This window comes from Dama dama, chromosome 12, assembly GCF_033118175.1.
Source record: "Dama dama isolate Ldn47 chromosome 12, ASM3311817v1, whole genome shotgun sequence".
Taxonomy (NCBI): Eukaryota; Metazoa; Chordata; class Mammalia; order Artiodactyla; family Cervidae; genus Dama; species Dama dama.
In genome coordinates this window covers 75,020,882-75,041,927 of record NC_083692.1, presented here as the reverse complement: position 1 = coordinate 75,041,927, position 21,046 = coordinate 75,020,882, and the positions used below count along the sequence as shown (strand labels likewise).

General features: G+C 40.4%; 1 protein-coding gene and 1 pseudogene across 1 annotated transcript; both read left to right on the top strand.

Moving 5' to 3' along the window:
• Positions 1 to 1,786: 1,786 nt before the first annotated feature.
• RNASE11 (ribonuclease A family member 11 (inactive)) lies at positions 1,787 to 2,383 on the top strand. Its single transcript, XM_061158472.1, has one exon. It carries the CDS (start codon positions 1,787 to 1,789, stop codon positions 2,381 to 2,383), a length of 597 nt encoding a protein of 198 aa, XP_061014455.1.
• An 11,244-nt stretch (positions 2,384 to 13,627) lies between these two features.
• Positions 13,628 to 18,368, top strand: LOC133066898 (inactive ribonuclease-like protein 9; annotated as a pseudogene).
• The last annotated feature ends 2,678 nt before the right edge of the window (positions 18,369 to 21,046 follow it).

The following is a 21,046-nucleotide window of genomic DNA, read 5'->3' as shown; positions in this document are numbered from 1 at the left end:
AAATCCTTCCTCCCTCCTCCCTTCAACCTGTGCCAAGTCTGTGCTCAAGGCACACACATGAAAACATCCACTGAATTTTTAATAATCTATCAATAATCAATCAACCCAATTACTAAGGCTCATGTATTTTTGGTACTGGGTGTTTGCTCTAATTTCACACACAGGACAGAATAGGGTGTACTCACAGGGGAGTAGGTCATACTGATTTGACTGGAACAGGTGTGTATACCAAAATAATGGGTGATCATCCTTGAGAGGCAGGTTGGGATTAGATCAAATAGAATTTTGACCAAGTGGACTCGGAAGATTAGATTACCTTGTAGAGACAATGAGAAATATCTCAATGTTCCTGAAATAGTGTCACTGCAAGTGTGTTTTTAGAAAAGTAGCGTATTGAAGGAATTGGAGGGGCAAGAACTAGTGATTAGGAGATAATACAGTAGATACAAGTGTAAGGGAAGGAGGCTTTTAGAGGTGGGAGAGAAAAAAAGAGGGAAAAAAAGAGGGTGGTCATTATAGAGCAAGAGAAAGAATTATTACCCCAAATAACCATTCCTTCTGGGATTCTCACTGTGAATTTTCCAGCACTGACCTCAAGTAAAGGACTTTCTACAGTAGTCAAACCATGTTATGTTGTTGGCAAACATTGTGAGAAACTAGGACATATATGGTTCATTCTCCCTGTAGAGAATGAAAAGAAGCAGAGGCTATTTTCCAGGCTCAAGAAATTTCTAGACTCCAGGAATTGGTGTTGGATAGGGAGGCCTGGCATGCTGCAACTCATGGGGTCGCAAAGAGTCGGACACGACTGAGCGACTGAACTGAGCTGAAATGAATAAAAAGGAGAAAAACTGTACCAACTAACTTCAAAAAAAAATGTATAAAATCAAACACAATATTATCTATGCTGTAGGGTTTCAAAAACAACAACAAAAATTACTCTGGGTTGAAGTAGAAATAAACAAAGAAGATTTCACAAGAGAAGAAGCAATGGTACTGCCCAAGGGCACTGGGATTCTGACAGCCAAGTGGGCACTGCATTCAGTTCTCCGAGCATCACTGGTTCCACTTTGTCTCCTCCTTCTGTCTCAGACAATTCTGCCTTCTCCTTCTTGCACCCTCTTCCGTTGTTAGACCTAGTAAGAGAAACTCCCAGGAAACGAATACAGTTTCACTTCCTGCCTTGCAACAAGCTGGAATCTTTCTCCACACGATCAACTTGCCAAAAGAACTGGTAAAGACAGAAATTCCATGACTGAGAATCAGTGGGAAAAGAAATGAGAGATGGGTAAATATCATGGTGGTTTGTTCATGTGCCTGCCATGCACCAGGTACTGTGTGAGGCTGGGGGATCCACAGCAATAGTGAGGAATATGTTAAGTGAGATTATTGGGACCCACTGCAGAGATTACAGACTTTACCAGTGAGATTATAGATGGGGTGAAAAGAAAGAGAAATGACTACTTGGTTCTGGGTACTTTAAACGTATTATCTTATATAATTCTCATATTTTCTTTTTTTTCACAAGAGGAAACTGAAGTTAGTTACATGAGGTGGAATAAATTGCTTATTAGTGGATAAACAAGGGTTTGAAGTTGGATCTTCAGACTACACAGCTGATTGTCCTTTTCCTATCTCATCCTTTCATTAGTAGATGTAGGTGTCTTAGCTTACATGTAGGAGTCAACCCTGGAAATATCATAAGGAAAAGAGAGCTACTCATTTAATATTTTCTTCATTTTTATCTTTTAGTTTTTACTGCAGAAGAGTTTGCCCTAGATCTGAGATGGAGATCTTCTTTCTGCTGCTACTTGGCCTGGGGGTGATTTTTGCAGGAGTTTCAGAAAGTATAATGGAGATCATTAAAGAAGAATTTTTAGAGAAAGAGGTGCAATATGACATGGCAAAAAGTGACCAGGAAAAACAGACCATTGAGGTATTAATAAATTTGACTGTGCTATATAGAAACACCAGCCTCAGCATGTCCAAAGATGTGTCTTCCTCATTATTGACCTTCAGAAGATTACATCATAGCTTGCCCCCCAAACGCAACCCAGATAATAACAAACATTATTGCAATGACATGACAGTGTGGAGAAAAGTTTCAGAAGCTAATGGGTCATTCAAGTTGAGCAATAACTTCATCCATGGCTCCGTGGAAGTGGTCGACGGGGTCCCCAAAGCCCCCAGCTGCAAGTATGGACAGACTTCATGCATAAGCTGCTCTGAGACTCCAGAACTAAGGACCACTACATGCCAGTTCATTGTGGGCAAACAATCTCCCAGTTGCCAACACCATGGTGTTACTTCATTAAAGAAAATTTTGGTAGTGCTGACAAGTCATTCTCTGATGAGCTGGTTAGTTAGTATCTCTAACTTGTAAATCCCACAGAACTTTTTATTATTGGTTATTGCTTTCTATTATCCACATCTATCCTTTCAGCACTATAGGAAACTCTTAATTATTTATAGCAACTGGAGAAATGAAACAAATCCACAATTGTAGATAATTCAGTTGAAGTGTATAACTGATGCTGGACTGTAGATGCATTCTCTCTTTTTCTCCCCCACATACATATATGCATGTACAAACTTTCTCTGAACCAAACTGAATTCCATCCTTGCTCAGCTATAAAGCCAAGAAGCAGAGTTTACCCAACTTGACAAAATTAAGGAGAGAAAGCTCCAAACCAGTACAGAGTATTGAAAGGTAACTGTACTGCCACTGAGATGATTCAGAGAAATAGTGAATGACAGGGGGATATTATTACCATTGCTTCTCTTCAAAGAAAATGTATGTTGATGCATGCACACAAGTGTGAGTGCCCACCTAGGTAGCCATGGGATCTGCCTGTTCTCTAAAAGATGCCAAAAGAAAAGATTCTTTGGTTTAGCTGTTGCATTCAGTCAAAAGCTCCAGCCCTATCCAATCTCCATTCCTCCCTCTTTTTCCCTATCTATTTCACAAGTTGCTACAGAGAGAAAAAATAAAGCTTCTACTGTAATTTTTACTCAAGCATAGTCTTGATTTCCAGGGGCCCTGGGAGAGGAATGGCAAGCCATGGGGGGATAAAGAAGGTAGAAGGATGGGAAATAGCAAGTCTATGCCAAGTCTATTTGTAAATCTTTATGGTTCAACACTCTACATAAAATTGGACAGTTATCTTGTTCATAAATGTGTGTGTATGCATTCTTGATTCCTCATCATACATCCTCACTCTATCCTGAGACCCTTTCTAATGTCCTAATTTTATTTTAAGGCAAGGAATAGTGACTTTATTCAGAAAGCTGGTAGACTGGGAAGGCGGCAGACTGGTATACCTAAAAAACATCTTCAATGTCCTAATTTTAATAAATGGATATGTAAATGGAATGTTGTACCTCACTCTCTCTATAAATTTTCCTAATGTTTTTCATATCTGGTGCAGAATTCTCATCATACTGAAACTGCAAAACTCTGACAATCAACCAATATGCAACATTAGGGCAGATGTTTTTATATCTTTTAGCTGAATTTTCTTTGTCAGTATGATAGCTGCTTAAATAAACAATCACTATGGTCTTGGCCAAATATTGATAGTTATGTTCTCAGCAATTATTTTTCACTTGGCAGCTGGAGAAGAAACTTATAGAAGTGCCTGGAGTTTGAGATCCTCTTCTCTGTGGGAGGAGACTGCAAGGCCCTGGAAGGGAGCCATATCACTGGGTTCCATTCTAGGGCTAGTTCCATGTAGCCAGGCTGGAGCTGCCACCCACTCACCAAACGTGAGATGGGCTCTGTCTGTCGTGGAGCAGCCTAGTAGGTCTCCCCTAGGCTCAAACTTGGTTCAAATTTGAGTAACTTCTTTCCTACTATAGAGTTCAGCTCTGGGAGGTGGGCATATTAGCCCCAGAGACAATAACTATACTAGCTCTGAGAGAGCTTTTTGGTAATATGTAAGAAAAAGTAAGGCATCTCTTGTGGCTCAGCGGTAAAGAATCTGCCTGCAAATGCAGGAGACATCAGTTCGATCCCTGGGTTGGGACAGTCCCCTGGAGAAGGAAATGGCAAACTGCTCCAGTATTCTTGTCTGGAGAATCCCATGGACAGAGGAGCCTGGTAGGCTACAGTTCATGAGGTCAGAAAGAGTAGGACATGACTTAGGGACTAAACAACAACAAGAAAAAGTAAATTCAGCCTAGTTCAGAATCTATTACAGATTTCTTCCTTTACCAGGAACTAAGAACAATGACCCGGCAGAACAGATACCACTTTCCAGGTCAGGAGCATTTTCTAAAGGCTCTTAATTAAGACCAAACCTTTCCAGTTCTCAGAAGAAATCAGGAGCTCTTGGTTCCAAGTCTTTGGTGCTTTGATCTCCCAGAATCTACCTAATCATCAAACTATGAAGTCTGAAAGATGTCAAATGTGAAGATGCCATAGACTGTCAGACCTTCCGAGTGCTAGCACTCCTCACCCTCAAAGTCACTCACCCCTTCAAGATAATAGCATTTGAAGATCCCTAATGGTGACAACAGGTAGAGGATTTCAGATTCTACAACATTAAGTTTTCATCATGTTCCTTTTCTGCTTCCAAACCACAAGGACCCCTGCTGCACTCCCACCACCCACCCCCTACCCTTGTCTTTGGAAAAATTATCTTTCACAAAACCAGTCCCTGGTACCAAAAAGGTTGAGACTGCTGATGTAGATGATGATTTGTTCAAGGAATAGCCACAGAGAAAGGGGAGCAAAAGCCCATGTGCCCAAACAACTGTGTGAGGCAGAGTTATTTTGCCAACCTGAATTGTTCAACTTGGGTCTGATATATGAGAGAGAAATAAATGTCTTTTTAAAAACCCACTGTACTTTGAGATTCCATTCCATCCTCTTAGCTTTACCGTAACACATTTTAAAACTTAAGGAACTGAGATTAAATACAAATCCCTGGGCCTCAATCCAGAACAACTGAGTTCTGTATATTAGAGATAAGACTGGAGTTGCTCTGATGACTGAGTGTGGGGCCTCATGGGTGAGTCTGAGTAGGCCGTGGGGCTTGTCTTGCATAAGGTCAGAGAGCCAGGCAAGCTAAGCTGGCAGAGCCCTGGGCATGTGAGAGCCGCAGGCTATGCTGCTGGCGTGTGCTCTCCTTGTCTCCCCAGCTCAGGCTGTTCCAAGAAGCCTGTGTTCTTCGTGATAGGACTGTGGGCTGGGCTCTTTGTCCTGCCACATTCACTGCCCCTTCTGAGAGCTCTGCTGGGCACGGGAGGCAGAGTCTGTCAGTGGAAGTATTGGGGGAGCAAAGTTGGGAAGATGGGCTCCAAAACACACCTCCACAAAGAGTAATGACTCTTACTTCTACCTTTCATCTTCTGTCCCTTCCTCACCTACCTTTCATGTTTTCTTCTGTTGATCAGATTGTGACCTCAACTTTCCTTCTCCCTTTTATACCGTGTGTCTTCTGCTTATCTGGCTTCCAGGCTTTGCACCACTTAACTCTATGTTTTCTTCTTTGTGTGTCTTGTATTCTAAGTCGCTGTTCAGATAGAGAGTGACGAGTTGGACAGATTTCTAGAGCCAGGCCAATATTCAATCTGGCCTGGCTTCAACCCCAGGGGAGCAACCTGTTCATCCAAAGCTCATGGAACACATAGCCCTGAGTTGCCCAGGTGGAAAAGGATAAGAACAGCGCGGATTGCTGAACTCCCTCTGGGAACACATCCAGCCCTTTGAGAGGAGTGCCTCTGAATCGCTCCCAGGCCTGCTTTGGAAATGCTCTCTTGTCTTCCTTTAGAAAATTCTGAAATTGCTCAGCTGTCTTTATAAAAATCATATTCATTGTTAACGTTTTTATGAGTTGCTTCCTTTGGGGCCTATTTACCAGGCACTGTGATAACAGCTGACTCATTTGAAAAGACCCTGATGCTGGGAAAGATTGAGGGCAGGAGGAGAACGGGGACAACAAAGGATGAGATGGTTGGATGGCATCACCGGCTCAATGGACATGAGTTTGGGTAAACTCCAGGAGTTGGTGATGGACAGGGAGGCCTGGCGAGCTGTAGTCCATGAGGTCTCAAAGAGTCGGACACGACTGAGCGACTGAACTGAACTGAACTGAACTGATGATAATAGCTGGGCTTCCCAGGTGGCTCAGTGGTGAAGAATCTACCTGTCAATGCAGGAGACATAGGAGATGCAGTTTCAATCCCTGGGTGAGGAAGATCTAGAGGAGGAAAGAGCAACCCACTCCAGTATCCTTGCCTGGGAAATCCCATGGACAGAGGAATCTATCAGGCTATAGTTCGTGGGGTTTGCAGAGTCAGACACAACTGAGCACACACACATGATAATGGCTATGAACATCACTTAATGTGAGGCTGATTACACTGATGTAAATTTCATCACAGTTCAAAAATACGTTCATCATATATATTTTTTTATTCTCTAGTTTTAGTCTTACATGTCACCTGTAAATTAATTATAAAAGTGAAGGTATATTCACGTAGGCCTAGAGTGGCTGAGTAGACCTTTGGACCCAGTGGGGAGAAATGTGATGACATTATGTGAGATGGCCTGTCATGGAAGCACAGTAATAATAGAATGGTTAATGAGTAAAATGTATTTACAGGCAAGCAATTGAGAAACATTCATACGTAAGGCATTATACCAGCTACTGTGGGAAAAAGGCATAATAAAGAAATGTGTACCTGTACTGGATATAGGCTAATAAGATCGTACCTTAAGAGAGGAACATATCTCTGTTGCTTGAAGTGATCAATGCAGGCACTTGTAAAAGAAGACTTAAAATCTTGAACTTGTTGGACAATCCATTAAAATAGCTAAAAAATGAATAAAGAGAAAACAGTACTAGGAGTGGGAAGAAGCATGTGAAAAGAGTGGGTGGAAATATAGTTGTAGATAGATGAATGCTAGAATAAATAACTTGAATGATTTTTTTTTCCTCATAAGATTGTAGAAGGCCGAATGGCTCTCAAAGATATCCAGGTCCTAATCTATAAAACTGGTGAACGGGGCTTCCCTGGTGGCTCAGTGGTAAAGAATCCACCTGCCAATGCAGGAGACAAGGGTTTGATCCCTGATCTGGGATGATCGCACATGCCAGGGAACGACTAAGCCCGAGGGCCACAACTAGTAAGCCCGTGCTGCACAGCCTGAGAACCACAACTGCTGAGCCCTCAGGCCGTAACTACTGAAGCCTGTGTGCCCTAGAGCCTGTGCTCAGCAACAAAAGAAGCCACTGCAGTGAGAAGCCTGAGCACTGCAGCTAGAGAGTAGTCCCCACTAGCTGCCCACACAGCAACAAAGACCTAGTACAACCAATAAATAAATAAATAAAAATTATTAAAAAATAGAAGTTGTCTCTGAAGTGTTGGGCACTAACCCCATTCATGAGGGCTCCATCCTCATGTCCTAATCACTTGCCTAAAGCCCCATCTCCCAATGCCACTATATTAGGAATTAGGATTTCAACATATGAATGGGGAGTTACATAAAGATTTAAGTTATTTAGATCTCTTTTTTCTGTATCCCGTTCAGTGAGGTTTTGTCATACAGTCAGATTTGAAATGTGGTCAGATTCACGCTATAAAAATTCATATGCAGGTTTTTATGTGAACGTAACTTTTCAGGTCAGTTGGGTAAATACCCAGAAGCATGAATGCTAGGTTGTATGGTGGATCTCTGTTTAGCTTTGGAAGAAACTGTCAAACCATCTTCCATCAGTCAGTTCAGTTCAGTTGCTCAGTCGTGTCCGACTGTTTGCAACACCGTGAATCGCAGCACGCCAGGCCTCCCTGTCTGTCACCAACTCCCAGAGTTTACTCAAACTCATGATCATCAAGTCGGTGATGCCATCCAGCCATCTCATCCTCTGTCGTCCCTTTCTCCTCCTGCCCTCCATCCCTCCCAGCATCAGGGTCTTTTCCAATGAGTCAAATCTTCTCATGAGGTGGCCAAAGTATTGGAGTTTCAGCTTCAGCATCAGTCCTTCCAATGAACACCCAGGACTGATCTCCTTTAGGATGGACTGGTTAGATCTCCTCGCAGTCCAAGGGACTCTCAAGAGTCTTCTCCAACACCACAGTTCAAAAGCATCAATTTTTTGGCGCTCAGCTTTCTTCACAGTCCAACTCTCACATCCATACATGACCAGTGGAAAAACCATAGCCTTGACTAGACAGACCTGTGTTGGCAAAGTAATGTCTCTGCTTTTTAATATGCTATCTAGGTTGGTCATAACTTTCCTTCCAAGGAGTAAGCATCTTTTAATTTCATGGCTGCAATCACCATCTGCAGTGATTTTGGAGCCCCCCGCCCCCAAATAAAGTCTGACACTGTTTCCACTGTCTCCCCATCTATTTTCCATGAAGCGATGGGACCGGATGCCATGATCTTAGTTTTCTAAATGTTGAGCTTTAAGGCAACTTTTTCACTCTCCTCTTTCACTTTCATCAAGAGGCTTTTTAGTTCCTCTTCACTTTCTGCCATAAGGGTGGTGTCATTTGCATATCTGAGGTTATTGATATTTCTCCTGGCAATCTTGATTCCAGCTTGTGCTTCTTCCAGCCCAGCGTTTCTCATGATGTACTCTGCATATAAGTTAAATAAGCAGGGTGACAATATACAGCCTTGATGTACTCCTTTTCCTATCTGGAACCAGTCTGTTGTTCCATGTCTTGTTCTAACTCTTGCTTCCTGACCTGCATATAGGTTTCTCAAGAGGCAGGTCAGGTGGTCTGGTATTCCCATCTCTTTCAGAATTTTCCAGTTCATTGTGATCCACACAGTCAAAGGCTTTGGCATAGTCAATAAAGCAGAAATAGATGTTTTTCTGGAACTCTCTGGCTTTTTCGATGATCCAGCGGATGTTGGCAATTTGACCTCTGGTTCTTCTGCCTTTTCTAAAACCAGCTTGAACATCTGGAAGTTCACAGTTCACGTACTGCTGGAGCCTGGCTTGGAGAATTTTGAGCATTACTTTGCTAGCGTGTGCTACTGCTGCTGCTGCTGCTAAGTCGCTTCAGTCGTGTCCGACTCTGTGCGACACCATAGACGGCAGCCCACCAGGCTCTGCAGTCCCTGATTCTCCAGGCAAGAACACTGGAGTGGGTTGCCATTTCCTTCTTCAATGCATGAAAGTGAAAAGTGAAAGTGAAGTCGCTCAGTCATGTCTGACTCTTCGAGACCGCATGGACTGCAGCCTACCAGGCTCCTCTGCCCATAGGATTTTCCAGGCAAGAGTACTGGAGCGGGTTGCCATTGTGTGAGATGAGTGCAATTGTGCAGTAGTTTGAGCATTCTTTGGTATTGCTTTTCTTTGGGATTGGAATGAAAACTGACCTTTTCCAGTCCTGTGGCCACTGCTGAGTTTTCCAAATTTGCTGGCATATTGAGTGCAGCGCTTTCACAGCATCATCTTTTAGGATTTGAAATAGCTCACCTGGAATTCCATCACCCCCACTAGCTTTGTTCATACTAGCTTTGTTCGTAGTGATGCTTTCATTATTTTGCATTCCTACTAGAAATGTCCCAATTGCTCCACATCTTCACTTGTATCCCTTGAAGTTTGACATCTCTTCTCATTATTCAGAATAGTGTTCAATAGTCAGAAAATGAAGTAGTGAATGCATACACTGGATGTAATACACTCTGTTTTAATCTTTTTTTTTCAGTTTGTTTCCATAATCGAACAGTAATATTCATTGAAGGGCCAGGACCTGGCGAAGCCTCTCTTTTTCTTTCTTCCCAAGGAAAAAGGATTAGGTAGTCACCCCTTTGAGAGTAAAGGATTTCCATTCCCTACTTTACTTTTTTAACATATCTATGAGACTTTTGAATTATGTGCCATGTTGACACCCAATTGACATCTATACATAATTTATATAACTTTCATAGTCGTTCCAAATATATAGTTGTCTGATAGGCATATGCTAATTCCTTTTATGATATATTTATATCTAAAGCTTATTTTTATTGAGTTTAAATTATAAAACAATGCATGCTCACTGCAAAAATTTCAAAGCAGGAGAAAGTAAATGTCTGGTTTCACTCTCACATCCACTCTGGTGTCTAATTTTAGAGTAGTCATTCTGGTTACTGCTCATGTCATTGAGCTTTTAAACATTTTGAAAATAGCTCCTGGAGATAATCAAGTCAATATGTTTATTGTGTATAATCGTAGGCCTTTTCTTCCACATATGCATAGATTGGTGCACTCCCAGATAGATATTTTTTAAGCATAAATTGAATCATATTATACATTTTTAATTCTGAGACTTGTTTTTCCCATAAAAATATGTCCTGGTGCTCTTTCTACATCAATGGAAAGATCTATTCATTCACTGTTTTAAACTTATCATTTAAAAAATAATTTTAAGTCATAGGAAGCTGAATGATTGTACACAATCCCAGGTCCCTTTCATCCCAGCTTCCCTCAGTGGTAGCATGCTATGTAACTACAGTGCATTATCAAATAACAATACTGTTAACTAAACCATAGGCCTCATTCAGATGTCGTCAGTTTTCACATGCAATCAGTGTGAGTTTTAAGCCAGCTTTTTCACTCTCCTCCTTCACTCTTATCAAGAGGTTCTTTAGTTCCTCTCCGCTTTCTGCTGCTAGAGTGGTATCCTCTGCCTATCTGAGATTGTTAACATTTCTGCAGTCTTGATTTCAGCTTGTAACTCACCCAGTCCAGCATTTCGCATGATGTATTCTGCATATAAGTTAAATAAAAGGGTGATAATATACAGCCTTGTCATACTCCTTTTTCAATTTTGAGCCAATCAGTTGTTCCATATAAGGTTCCACGTAAGGGTCTAAACTAAGATCATGGCATCTGGTCCCATTACTCCATGGCAAACAGAAGGGGGAAAGTGGAAGCAGTGACAGATTTTCTCTTCCTGGGCTCCAAAATCACTGCAGACGGTGACTGCAACCACAAAACTAGAAGATGCTTGCTTCTTGGTTTGTCTATGACAAACCTAGACAGTGTATTAAAAAGCAAAAACATCACTTTGCTGACAATCGTCCATATAGTCAAAGCTAGGATTTTTCCAGTAGTCATGTACAGATGTGAAAGTTGGATCATAAAGAAGGCTCAGTCCGAAAGAACTGATGCTTTCAAACTGTGGTGCTAAAGAAGACTCTTGAGAGTTCCTTGGACTGCAAGGATATCAAACCAGTCAATCCTAGAGGAAATCAACCCTGAATACTCATTGGAAGGACTGATGCTGAAGCTGAAGCTCTAGTACTTTGGCCACCTGATACAAAGAGCTGACTCATTGGAAAAGACCCTGATGCTGGGAAAAACTGAAGGCAAGAGAAGAGGGTGGCAGAAGATGAGATGGATGGATGGCTTCACTGATTCAATGGACATGAACTTGGCAAACTCTGGGAGATGGTGAAGGACAGGGAAACCTGGCGTGCTGTAGTTCACGGGGTCACAAAGAGTCAGACACGACTGAGCCCTGAAAGACAGACGTGTGAGTGTGGGTGTAGTTATGTGTAATTTTATCTTGTGTATAGATTCATGTAATTGCTATGATAGTCAAAATACAGAACTGTTCCCTTACCACCAAGGAACTCTTCCACCCTTGGTAACTACTGATTTGTTCTCCATATCTATGATTCTTTAATTTTGAGGTAAAGGAATGCATATAGTGTGTAGCCTTTCTGTTTATGTTTTTAAATTAAATCTTTTATTTTGGGATTATTATAGATTTACATGCAGATGTAATAAATAATCAAGAGTAATCTATGTACTGTTCACCCGCTTCTCCAATGACAATATTATGTAAAACTGTAGTACTATATCAAAATTGGGATATTGACATTAACACAGTCAAGATACAGAACATTTCTGTCACTGCAAATGTCCCTCATGATCTCCTTTTATAAGCACATTATACCTCCCCTCACCCTGGCAGCACACACGCACACATTCACAAGTATTTTTTCCAGCTTTGTTGGGAAATAATTGACATAAAATGTTGTGTGACTTTAAGGTACATTTAAGGTCCCTGAATATCTTTTCATGGCTTGTTAACTTATTTCTTTTTAGTACAGAATAATATTCCATTTTCTGGATGTACTACAGTTTATTTATCCATTCATCTATTGAAGAACATCTTGATTGCTTCCAAGTTTTGGCAATTGTGAATGAAGCTGCTATAAATATCTGCATGCATGTTTTTAAGTAGATATCCATTTTCATCTCTGTTGGGCAAGTACCACTGAGTACAACTGCTGGATCATATAATGAGTATGTTTAGTTTTGTAGGAAATGTGAAATGTCTTCTAAAATCATTGCCATTCTCCATTCCTACTGGCTGCTCCTTTTCTTCTAAGGGATTCTTGCCCACAGTAGTAGATATAATGGTTTTCTGAATTAAATCCACCCATTCCCATCCATTTTAACTCACTGATTCCTAGAATGTTGATGTTCATCCCTGCCACCTGTATGTCTTCTTTGGAAAAATGTCTATTTAGGCCTTCTGCCCCTTTTTTAATTGGGCTGTTTTTTTTCTATTGAGTTATATGAATTCCTTATACATTTTGGATATTAATCCCTTACCAGAAATATCATTTACAAATACCTTCTCCCATTTAATAGATTGTCTTTTCATTTTGTTGACAGTTTCCTTCACAGTTCAAAAACTTCAAAGTTCAGTCCCATTTGTTAACTTTTGCAATATTTTTTTGGATCAGTCTCTTCAGACAAGAGAAACAATAGCAATGACAAACCTAGACAGTGTCTTGCAGAGAAATCACTTGATCAACAAAGGTCCATATAGTCAAGGCCCTGGTTTTTCCAGAAATTGTGTATAGATGTGAGAGTTGGACCATAAAGAAGGCTGAGTGGCAAAGAACTGATGCTTTTTTCCCCCCGTAGAAAGCAGAAAAATAATTTATTCCCAAAAATGGCAGAAATACGAAATTTATCCTGAAATTCATTCATACTTTGGTATAATAAACTTTGCTATAAGTTTGTGGGACAGATTTTCCCTTAAACACGTTCTCCTACTGACTGCCCCACTGGAGACTTATTATCATGTAACAGTTTTTAAGCATTTTGCTGATTCTCCTGTTGTGAGCAGGCAGGAGCCACCTTTAAATCCAGAGAATTCTAAGGAGAGAGTAATGTTATTTCTCAGAAGAACAGCACTTTCGATCTCAGAAGAGTATATATAAATATTTCACAGAGGCAGCATAGTTTAGGTTAAACAGGCACATCGCTCATCAAAGTGTAAAAAGGGCGACAGGAAAAAATTACTGCATTGTAGATTATGATATTCAAATGTGGGTGAAAATTTAAGGCAGCTGATGGCCACAGTGGGTGAGTCAAGGGATGTGGTCTGGGTATGGAGGTGTTTTTTCATCTAGATGAGTTCTCTCCATGATCTCAATGTCTCAGTACCGGTGAGCAAGCCAGTTCCCCAAGGCCAATGATACTTGAGGTACCAGAATGTTTCATTTTCAACTGTGGTCCAAAGAGAGGGTTGAGTTGGGCCTGAATTGCATTCAGCCAAAAGAGATAGCAGCAAACGGAACAGGTCACCAACATAACGATAACAGCTCCCCGGTTGGGATCCTTAGGGATGAACCAGAGCATCTGGAAAGCCGATGATGCCCCAAAACACACTCATCATGGAAAGAGATACGGTGAGGTCAGTAGATGCCGTGGTCACTGTGGAAGGTGCCAGCCCTGCCAAGTTACCTCATTTTAATCCCATCCTGAACTGATGCTTTTGAACTGTTGTGCTAGGGAAGGCTCTTGAAGAGTCCCTTGGGCTGCAAGGAGAACAAGCCAGTAAATTCTACAGGAAATCAACCTTGAATATTTATTGGGAGGACTGATGCTGAAGCTGAAGCATCAATATTTTGGACACCTGATGTGAAGAGCCAACTCATTGGAAAAGACCCTGATGCTGAGAAACATTGAAGGCAAAAGGAGAAGGGGGCAGCAGAAGATGAGATGGTTAGATAGCATCGCTGACTCAGTGGACATGAGTTTGAGCAGCAGGGAGCAGCACTGGAGCAGGAGATAGAACAGGAGCCCCATGTGTGTTGGAGGGCATGCCGGGTAGGTCCCGGCAGGCTGGTCAGAATACTAGATAGTTAGCAGTTTGGTGTCTCTGCACTAGGACTGAAAACAAGAACGTCTTTGTTCTGACTCTTTTTTAAAAAACATTTTTTACTTAATTATTTAGCTGCACTGGACCTTAATTGCTGCACGCAGGACCTTCGATCTTCATAGCAGCATTCAGAATCTTTGAACATTCAGAATCTTTGAACGTTGCAAGCTCAGAGTCTTAGCTACTGGATCACCAGGGAAGACTCTTTGTTCTCACTCTTCAATAGTGGAAACTCAGTTTCTTAGCAGAGGGCCAAGTCCCACTGATTTTCAAACCAGCTAAAGGGGTTCATCTTCTCAGTGTCAGGCCCCAGTGCTAGGGTGTCTAATATATGACTCATTCTGTCACTCCTCTGAGAGGATCTTCAAGTTTGTGATATCTCCTTCCTAGTCTGTGTCACTTACAGGTCTTGACGAAATTTGGTGTTGAAAGCTCAGCTTCTGTCTGCACCAGTGCCAAATCAAATCTCAGAGACAGTTTTGGTTGCCCTTTGGATAGCTTTATTACTTTGCCAGGCAAAGGGGAACACAGCTCCTGGCTTGAGAAACTATGTGTCCCCACCCAGGAAGAGGTGATGAAGAGTTTTATAACAATAGTCCTCAAGGATGGGGTTGCTGACAAGATTAGGGTGTGTGCAGGTCTCAGGTGGTTGGGTCTTTTAATCTGGATGAGTTTCTCAAGTCTTCAGGTGTTTTCTTGGCTGCTTTTACCTTGATAACAATTTCTTTCAGATAATTTTTAGCAGAAAGAGAAACTGTGATAATGTCAAGCAATATTGACATAAAAAATAACTAAATTTTCTGTTTTAGGACAAATTCAGGTGATGTGATTTTCCTAATTATGTATAAAAGAAAGAAGACACATAAATAAGAACCGAGGTAAATGCTGCCACTGTTGAGCTGAATTTTTGATGCAGATATATTGAGTTTAGAGAAGAAATTTGTACTTTTCTTGTATTTAAGTTTGGAAAGTAATTTCATATTATACATATTTAAGAATTGTTTTCTAAGCTAATGTTGGTTTTCAAAATTCAATTTTGGTGATTTCTGCCATTAGAAAATATTGTTATGCAATATGTTTCAGTAAGATTTTCTGTGTACTCAGGTATATGGGTATGTAATTCAGTCTATGTGTGTGTAAGGAAGTCTTTCATTCTTTATCTTTAATTTCTTTATGCTTGTACACCTGTTTTGTCTAACAAAGACATTCCTTACTAATTCCAAAATTATGAAAAATACCATAGTATAATTGCATCAGTATCTTTAGTGTTGTTTTCTAAATATTATTTTGATCTCTAGTCCACTATATATTGAGGAGTGAGTTTTTGTGTGTTTGTGTGTACGTGTGTTTGTGGTATATGGAATGAACACTGGAACCTGTGTTACTTTTTCTTGATATACAACATTTGTCTCACCCGATGTATTTTCTTTTTCTCAAGAAAATATGAGATCCTCTCTCCTAACATATTTGATACTTTCATATTCCTGCTATTCCTAATCTGTCAAGGAGCAAATTATAAAATCAAAACAAACCAGTGGCAATATCTTGGTCTGTACCTTATAAACTCACTTTGACATGATAGAGGAAAAAAATCTTTAAAATATTTTTCAGAATCATACAGTGAGCAACTAGGCAAGGCATGAGTAAGTATAGATTTGCAGGAAAATGCAATCAATTGAGAGATTTTTTTCATCTAAGACCTGGTTTTGATTCCATTTTGCTAAATAAGATGTTGAAATTACTCTACATTTATGCTCTGAAGGTTGATTTTCAGTTACTGAAGGCTTCTTATTTTGTGTCTGTCCATTCTGTGTACCTCTGTAAGCTCAGATACTCAAGTCTTCACAGTGACCCTAAGGGGAAGGCATGTGCTGAATTATGAGCCATGAGAATGACATTTCCTTCTAGGTTTTCTCAAACTAATCCTGTTTTCACTTTAGTTATAGATATGAAAGTCTGAAGCATAAATATTGCCTCCTTATGTTTGTGAAAAGCAAACTTAAAGCTGCCGAAGTTGCGATTTTTCTTCCTGAACTGAATGGAGAGATACTCTGGGATTTACTCACAAAAGTATGTCTAATTATAAGGATTGAGTGTTTGGACTGTCTTTGCTCAACCACTTAAACTGAGGAACTGATGTTTCCTGATGCTGATAAAGGATGGGAGTTTACTAATATAAAAATGTGGCATTCTGAGAAATTGGCACTTGATATTGGATAACACACCCAAATCAGCTCTTAAAGATACATGCCTTCAATGACACTTTCTCAGAATTATTTAACTTTGAGAATTTGACAACTTTCAAGACCACAATTAAAAATTAACCCTTCAGAAATAGCAATTGAATAAGGTTTTGTTTAGGGCTCCCCCTCCCTCACCATATAAACTTTATTTTCATTATTTGGAACCAGGTGGCAGATTTTGATTTTTCCTTGACTTTTTCAAATGAACATTTGCTGCTTTTGTATTTGTATCCATTCCTTTGTGGAGAAGACAATGGCACCCCACTCCAGTACTCTGGCCTGGAAAATCCCATGGACGAAGGAGCCTGGTAGGCTGCAGTCCATGGGGTCGCTAGGAGTCGGATGCGATTTAGCAACTTCACTTTCACTTTTCACTTTCATGCATTGGAGAAGGAAATGGCAACCCACTCCAGTGTTCTTGCCTGGAGAATCCCAGGGACGGGGGAACCTGGTGGGCTGCCATCTAAGGGGTCGCACAGAGTCGGACACGACTGAAGCGACTTAGCATCAGCAGCAGCACAGTGGAGTGAATAGACATGGAGACACACATAGAGGAAAGGAAGGTCATGACTGTGCAATCTCTGATGATGAGATTTATATCTTCATAAGGGCACACAGGATGGGAAGAATTTAGGAGTAGAAAATCTGAGAAGAAACCATGAAGTCTAACTTAAAAAAAAAAAGATGGGAAAAACACTCACAAGGTCAGTAATGCACCTTAGTGGAAGAGCTCTTCTGAGCAAAAAGAGGATGCAGAGGAGACCACAACATGGACCCGCAATTCCAGGCAATGAGGTGATGGTAACGGTATTTACACCAATCCACACAGCATTTGGTGCTCATGTGACATGATGGGTCTTGTTTGATCCCTTGTGAAGGGCACTGATGGTCAGAAATGAGCAAGAGGAAGAAATCATAAGATCAAGAATGGTCTTCAGAAGAGCAGGATGTTGATGAGAGGAAGTGGGGATCAAGTCCACCTCTTTTCAGCACAAGTTCTTAACTCCAGGAAGAGAACAGATGCATTTACTTCAGAAGGAGGGAGCACATGGGCCTCCTCTCTGCCTCTCACCCCACTGCCCTCTCCACCGCTTGTCCTTCTTTACCCTTCCCTTCTGGCCTTCATCTTTCTCTTGCTCTCTTCCTCAGTTCTTCCTTGTTACCCTCTCTCTCTCCTCACCTTTTTCCCCTCTCTCTCCCTTTCTCCTTTACTCTCCTTCTTCCTTCACCTTTCCTTCTCTTACCTACAGTCTTCTAGACTGATGTCCTCTAAGGTCACTTTTATTTTACAGGTATTAAAATAGATTTTGAGTTGTCAATTTTAAAACAGTCCAAAGTCTTAAAGCTCAGAACAGCAAGAGGTAGTAAAAATGGGCCCTGCGCAGTGACAGAAGGAACAGCCTCACAGTGGACATAACTCCTTCTCTCTTGTGTTCCCTTCAGGGAAACATGGGGACTCTGATCAACATGCAGCCCCTGTTTCTGCTCTTCCTGCTGCTGAAGCCACTACAGTTCATGAGGACGTTATGATGAATCTTTATCAGACTAACAACAAGAAAGATTAGAAAACTTTTTAGATGACTTATATGCTACACGGCTTATGAGACCACTTGCCAAAGAAACACTCAAATCCCATGTCATTATTGATTCTGAAAGACCATTAACTGATCTAGACCGCTATAATGATGAAATGAGATGAAATGTGTTCACAATAGACTTTATTGTGTTAAAGAGCATTTCTTCCTCCAAGTGTCATATGAGGACATCCAACAGATCTGTCACAACACATTTGTGCAATGTAGCAGTGGGATTAGGAAATGTCACAGGAGCTGGAATGTAAATAGCCAGAGTGCATTGTGTTTTAACAAGTGGGATGATGATGTCATTTTGTGAATACACAGGGAGGGATGGGTCTTTATCACTTGTCAATGGAGAAATTATGTTGGAGAAATTATTCCTAATTCTGTAATTGATATTATTAAAATGTGAAGTGTCATCCACCAAGATAGTATCCTCTCCCTACAGTTCTAGAAGTATATTCTCTAAGATGTTAAAGCAAGAAGATAGGATCCTATCCTTACTGATCCTTACAAGTCAAACTTGAGAATGGAAATTTTGATCCCATTTACTTTCATCATTCACTGCCTGCCTTTTTTCTCCTTAGGCCAGGCAAAGTGGGCTGGATTAAAAGATAGTGCTCTGAGATGTGGTTTTAAATAGGTCACAGAGTTTAGCACATTTTGAATGTGATTTGAGGATGAATACCTGCTGGGAAAGGATAAACAGCACCAAGAGGAACTGGAAATGATTGCTGAGGTATGCTCCAAAGTTGTATTCATGTGAATTGTGGTTCAATAGAAATAATAAAGTGCATTGACATAGTGAAGTGTCTCTGGTATGCTTATGTGGAGTTTCTGGGTTTGGACTGATCTTTCTCTGTGACACATTTTGAAACAAGAAGAATTGGGAGACATCTGAGAAATTGTGAAATTCTTCCTCCTAGTGCTACATTTGTAGAATTTCCACTTGTTCTCTTCTTTCTATACAACACAATACTCATGGAAACAGGATAGGATAGATTCTAACAAGAGCCATGTCAACATAAATACTTAAATATTCACAATAGCAAACTCCCCAAAGTACTCTTACTGTCCAGTGCTACTTTCGTGGATTCCCACATTTTTGTTTTAGTTTAGACATCACTGTTCACAAAATACACACAATTCCTCACTTTCTGGCATAGTCACATTTATTCACTATTTCTTCTCCTCAGTTTCCTGTCACTGTGGCTTCATCTGAGAATATTCTACTTCCAAAAGAGGCTGGAGATCCAGTGTGAGAAAAGAAATCAATCTATCCTGTTTCAGTAATAACTTCTCTTTCTTTGTAAAACTCTTTATTATCTTTTTATCATTATTCTCTATAACTTATTGAAAATGGGACAAGGCATAGTGAGGAGAGATGGAGTGCCTGTCTCTCTTGCATGTTTCATTACAATCCAATCTGCATGTATCTTCCATTCCCTATCCTTATCTTCAGACTCAGAGCTAATGTCCTCATTTATCAGTAAGGGCTCAGAGCCTAGGGCCCAAGGCTACCAGACCCCATTCAGTGACTAAGTAAAGGACACCAGAAAATCGAGTCTCTTGATACAACTTTTCACATGGAAACTCAAGACTTTTGATTGTAATGTCTAGTGAATGAGGACCCCACCACCCTTTTGAGAATCACCATGACATCCTCTAGAAGTCAATCTTCTAGACATCAGCTGAAGAAGTTCTCCAATAGTCTAGCTTAGGTATGTGCTGTGGACTATCTCATCTAGGCCATATTCACCTCAAAATCTTGGGGTTCTGCAACATACAACATTCTACAACATACAAGAAATATATTTTTGAGAATATGGTGTAGTAACTAGTTATAGTAGTAACTAGGCAAGAAACCATCAAAATATATCTCTTTTTCTCAAGATGAAAGATCAGATCTTTACACATTCTATAATTAGAGCCATGGAAGCAGAACAATGATTATTTACACAGATTGTTCCTTTTATCTATTATAACAGGTTATTCTTATTGCGTAAGAAGCCAGATATTGGCCCTGACCTACTAGATTTTCTAAGATAGGTATAAACAGTAATTTACAGCTTTATGCATATTAAGATTACAGTAGATTATTGTCCTCTGCCCATTAGCAGTCTCTCCTTAATAAAACCACACTAATAAAGTGAACATTATCCCTTCCTTAATTCCCATGAAAATTTATTTTTTATGTTAAGAGTTAATAAATAAATAAATTTTATTTTTATTAATAAGAGTTATTAATAAGAGTTATTTTTAATGTTAAGAGTTAATAAATAAAATTTATGTTAATAAATTAAAATTTTATTTTTTATGTTTATATTAATTATGCACATTAATTTTACTTAACTGTGGTAAAATTATTCCTGCTTTTGTGCTTGTTTATGTCCCTTGGCATAATGGCTTCAGGTTTCATCCTCATTGTAGCATAGGTAAGCATTTCCTTCCTTTTGAAGGCTAAGATTATGGCATCCGGTCCCATCAAGTCATGACAAATAAATGGGGAAACAGTGGCTGAATTTATTTTTCTGGGCTCCTAAATCACTGCAGATGGTGATTGCAGCCATGAAATTAAAAGACGCTTACTCATTGGAAGGAAAGTCATGACCAACCTAGATAGCATATTAAAAATCAGAGACATTACTTTGTCGACAAAGGTCCATCTGGTCAAGGCTATGGTTTTTTCCAGTGGTCATGTATGGATGTAAGAGTTGGACTATAAAGAAAACTAAGTGCTGAAGAATTGATGCTTTTGAACTGTGGTGTTGGAGAAGACTCTTGAGAGTCCCTGGGACTGCAAGGAATCCAACCAGTCCATCCTCAAGGAGATCAGTCCTGGGTGTTCATTGGAAGGACTGATGTTGAAGCTGAAACTCCAATGCTTTGGCCACCCGATGCGAAGAGCTGACTCATTGGAAAAGACCCTGATGCTGGGAGGGGTTGGGGGCAGGAGGAGAAGGGGATGACAGAGGATAAAATGGTTGGATGGCATCACCAACTCAATGGACATGAGTTTGGGTAAACTCCAGGAGTTGGTGATGGACAGGGAGGCTTGGCGTGCTGTGGTTCATGGGGTCAGAAAGAGTC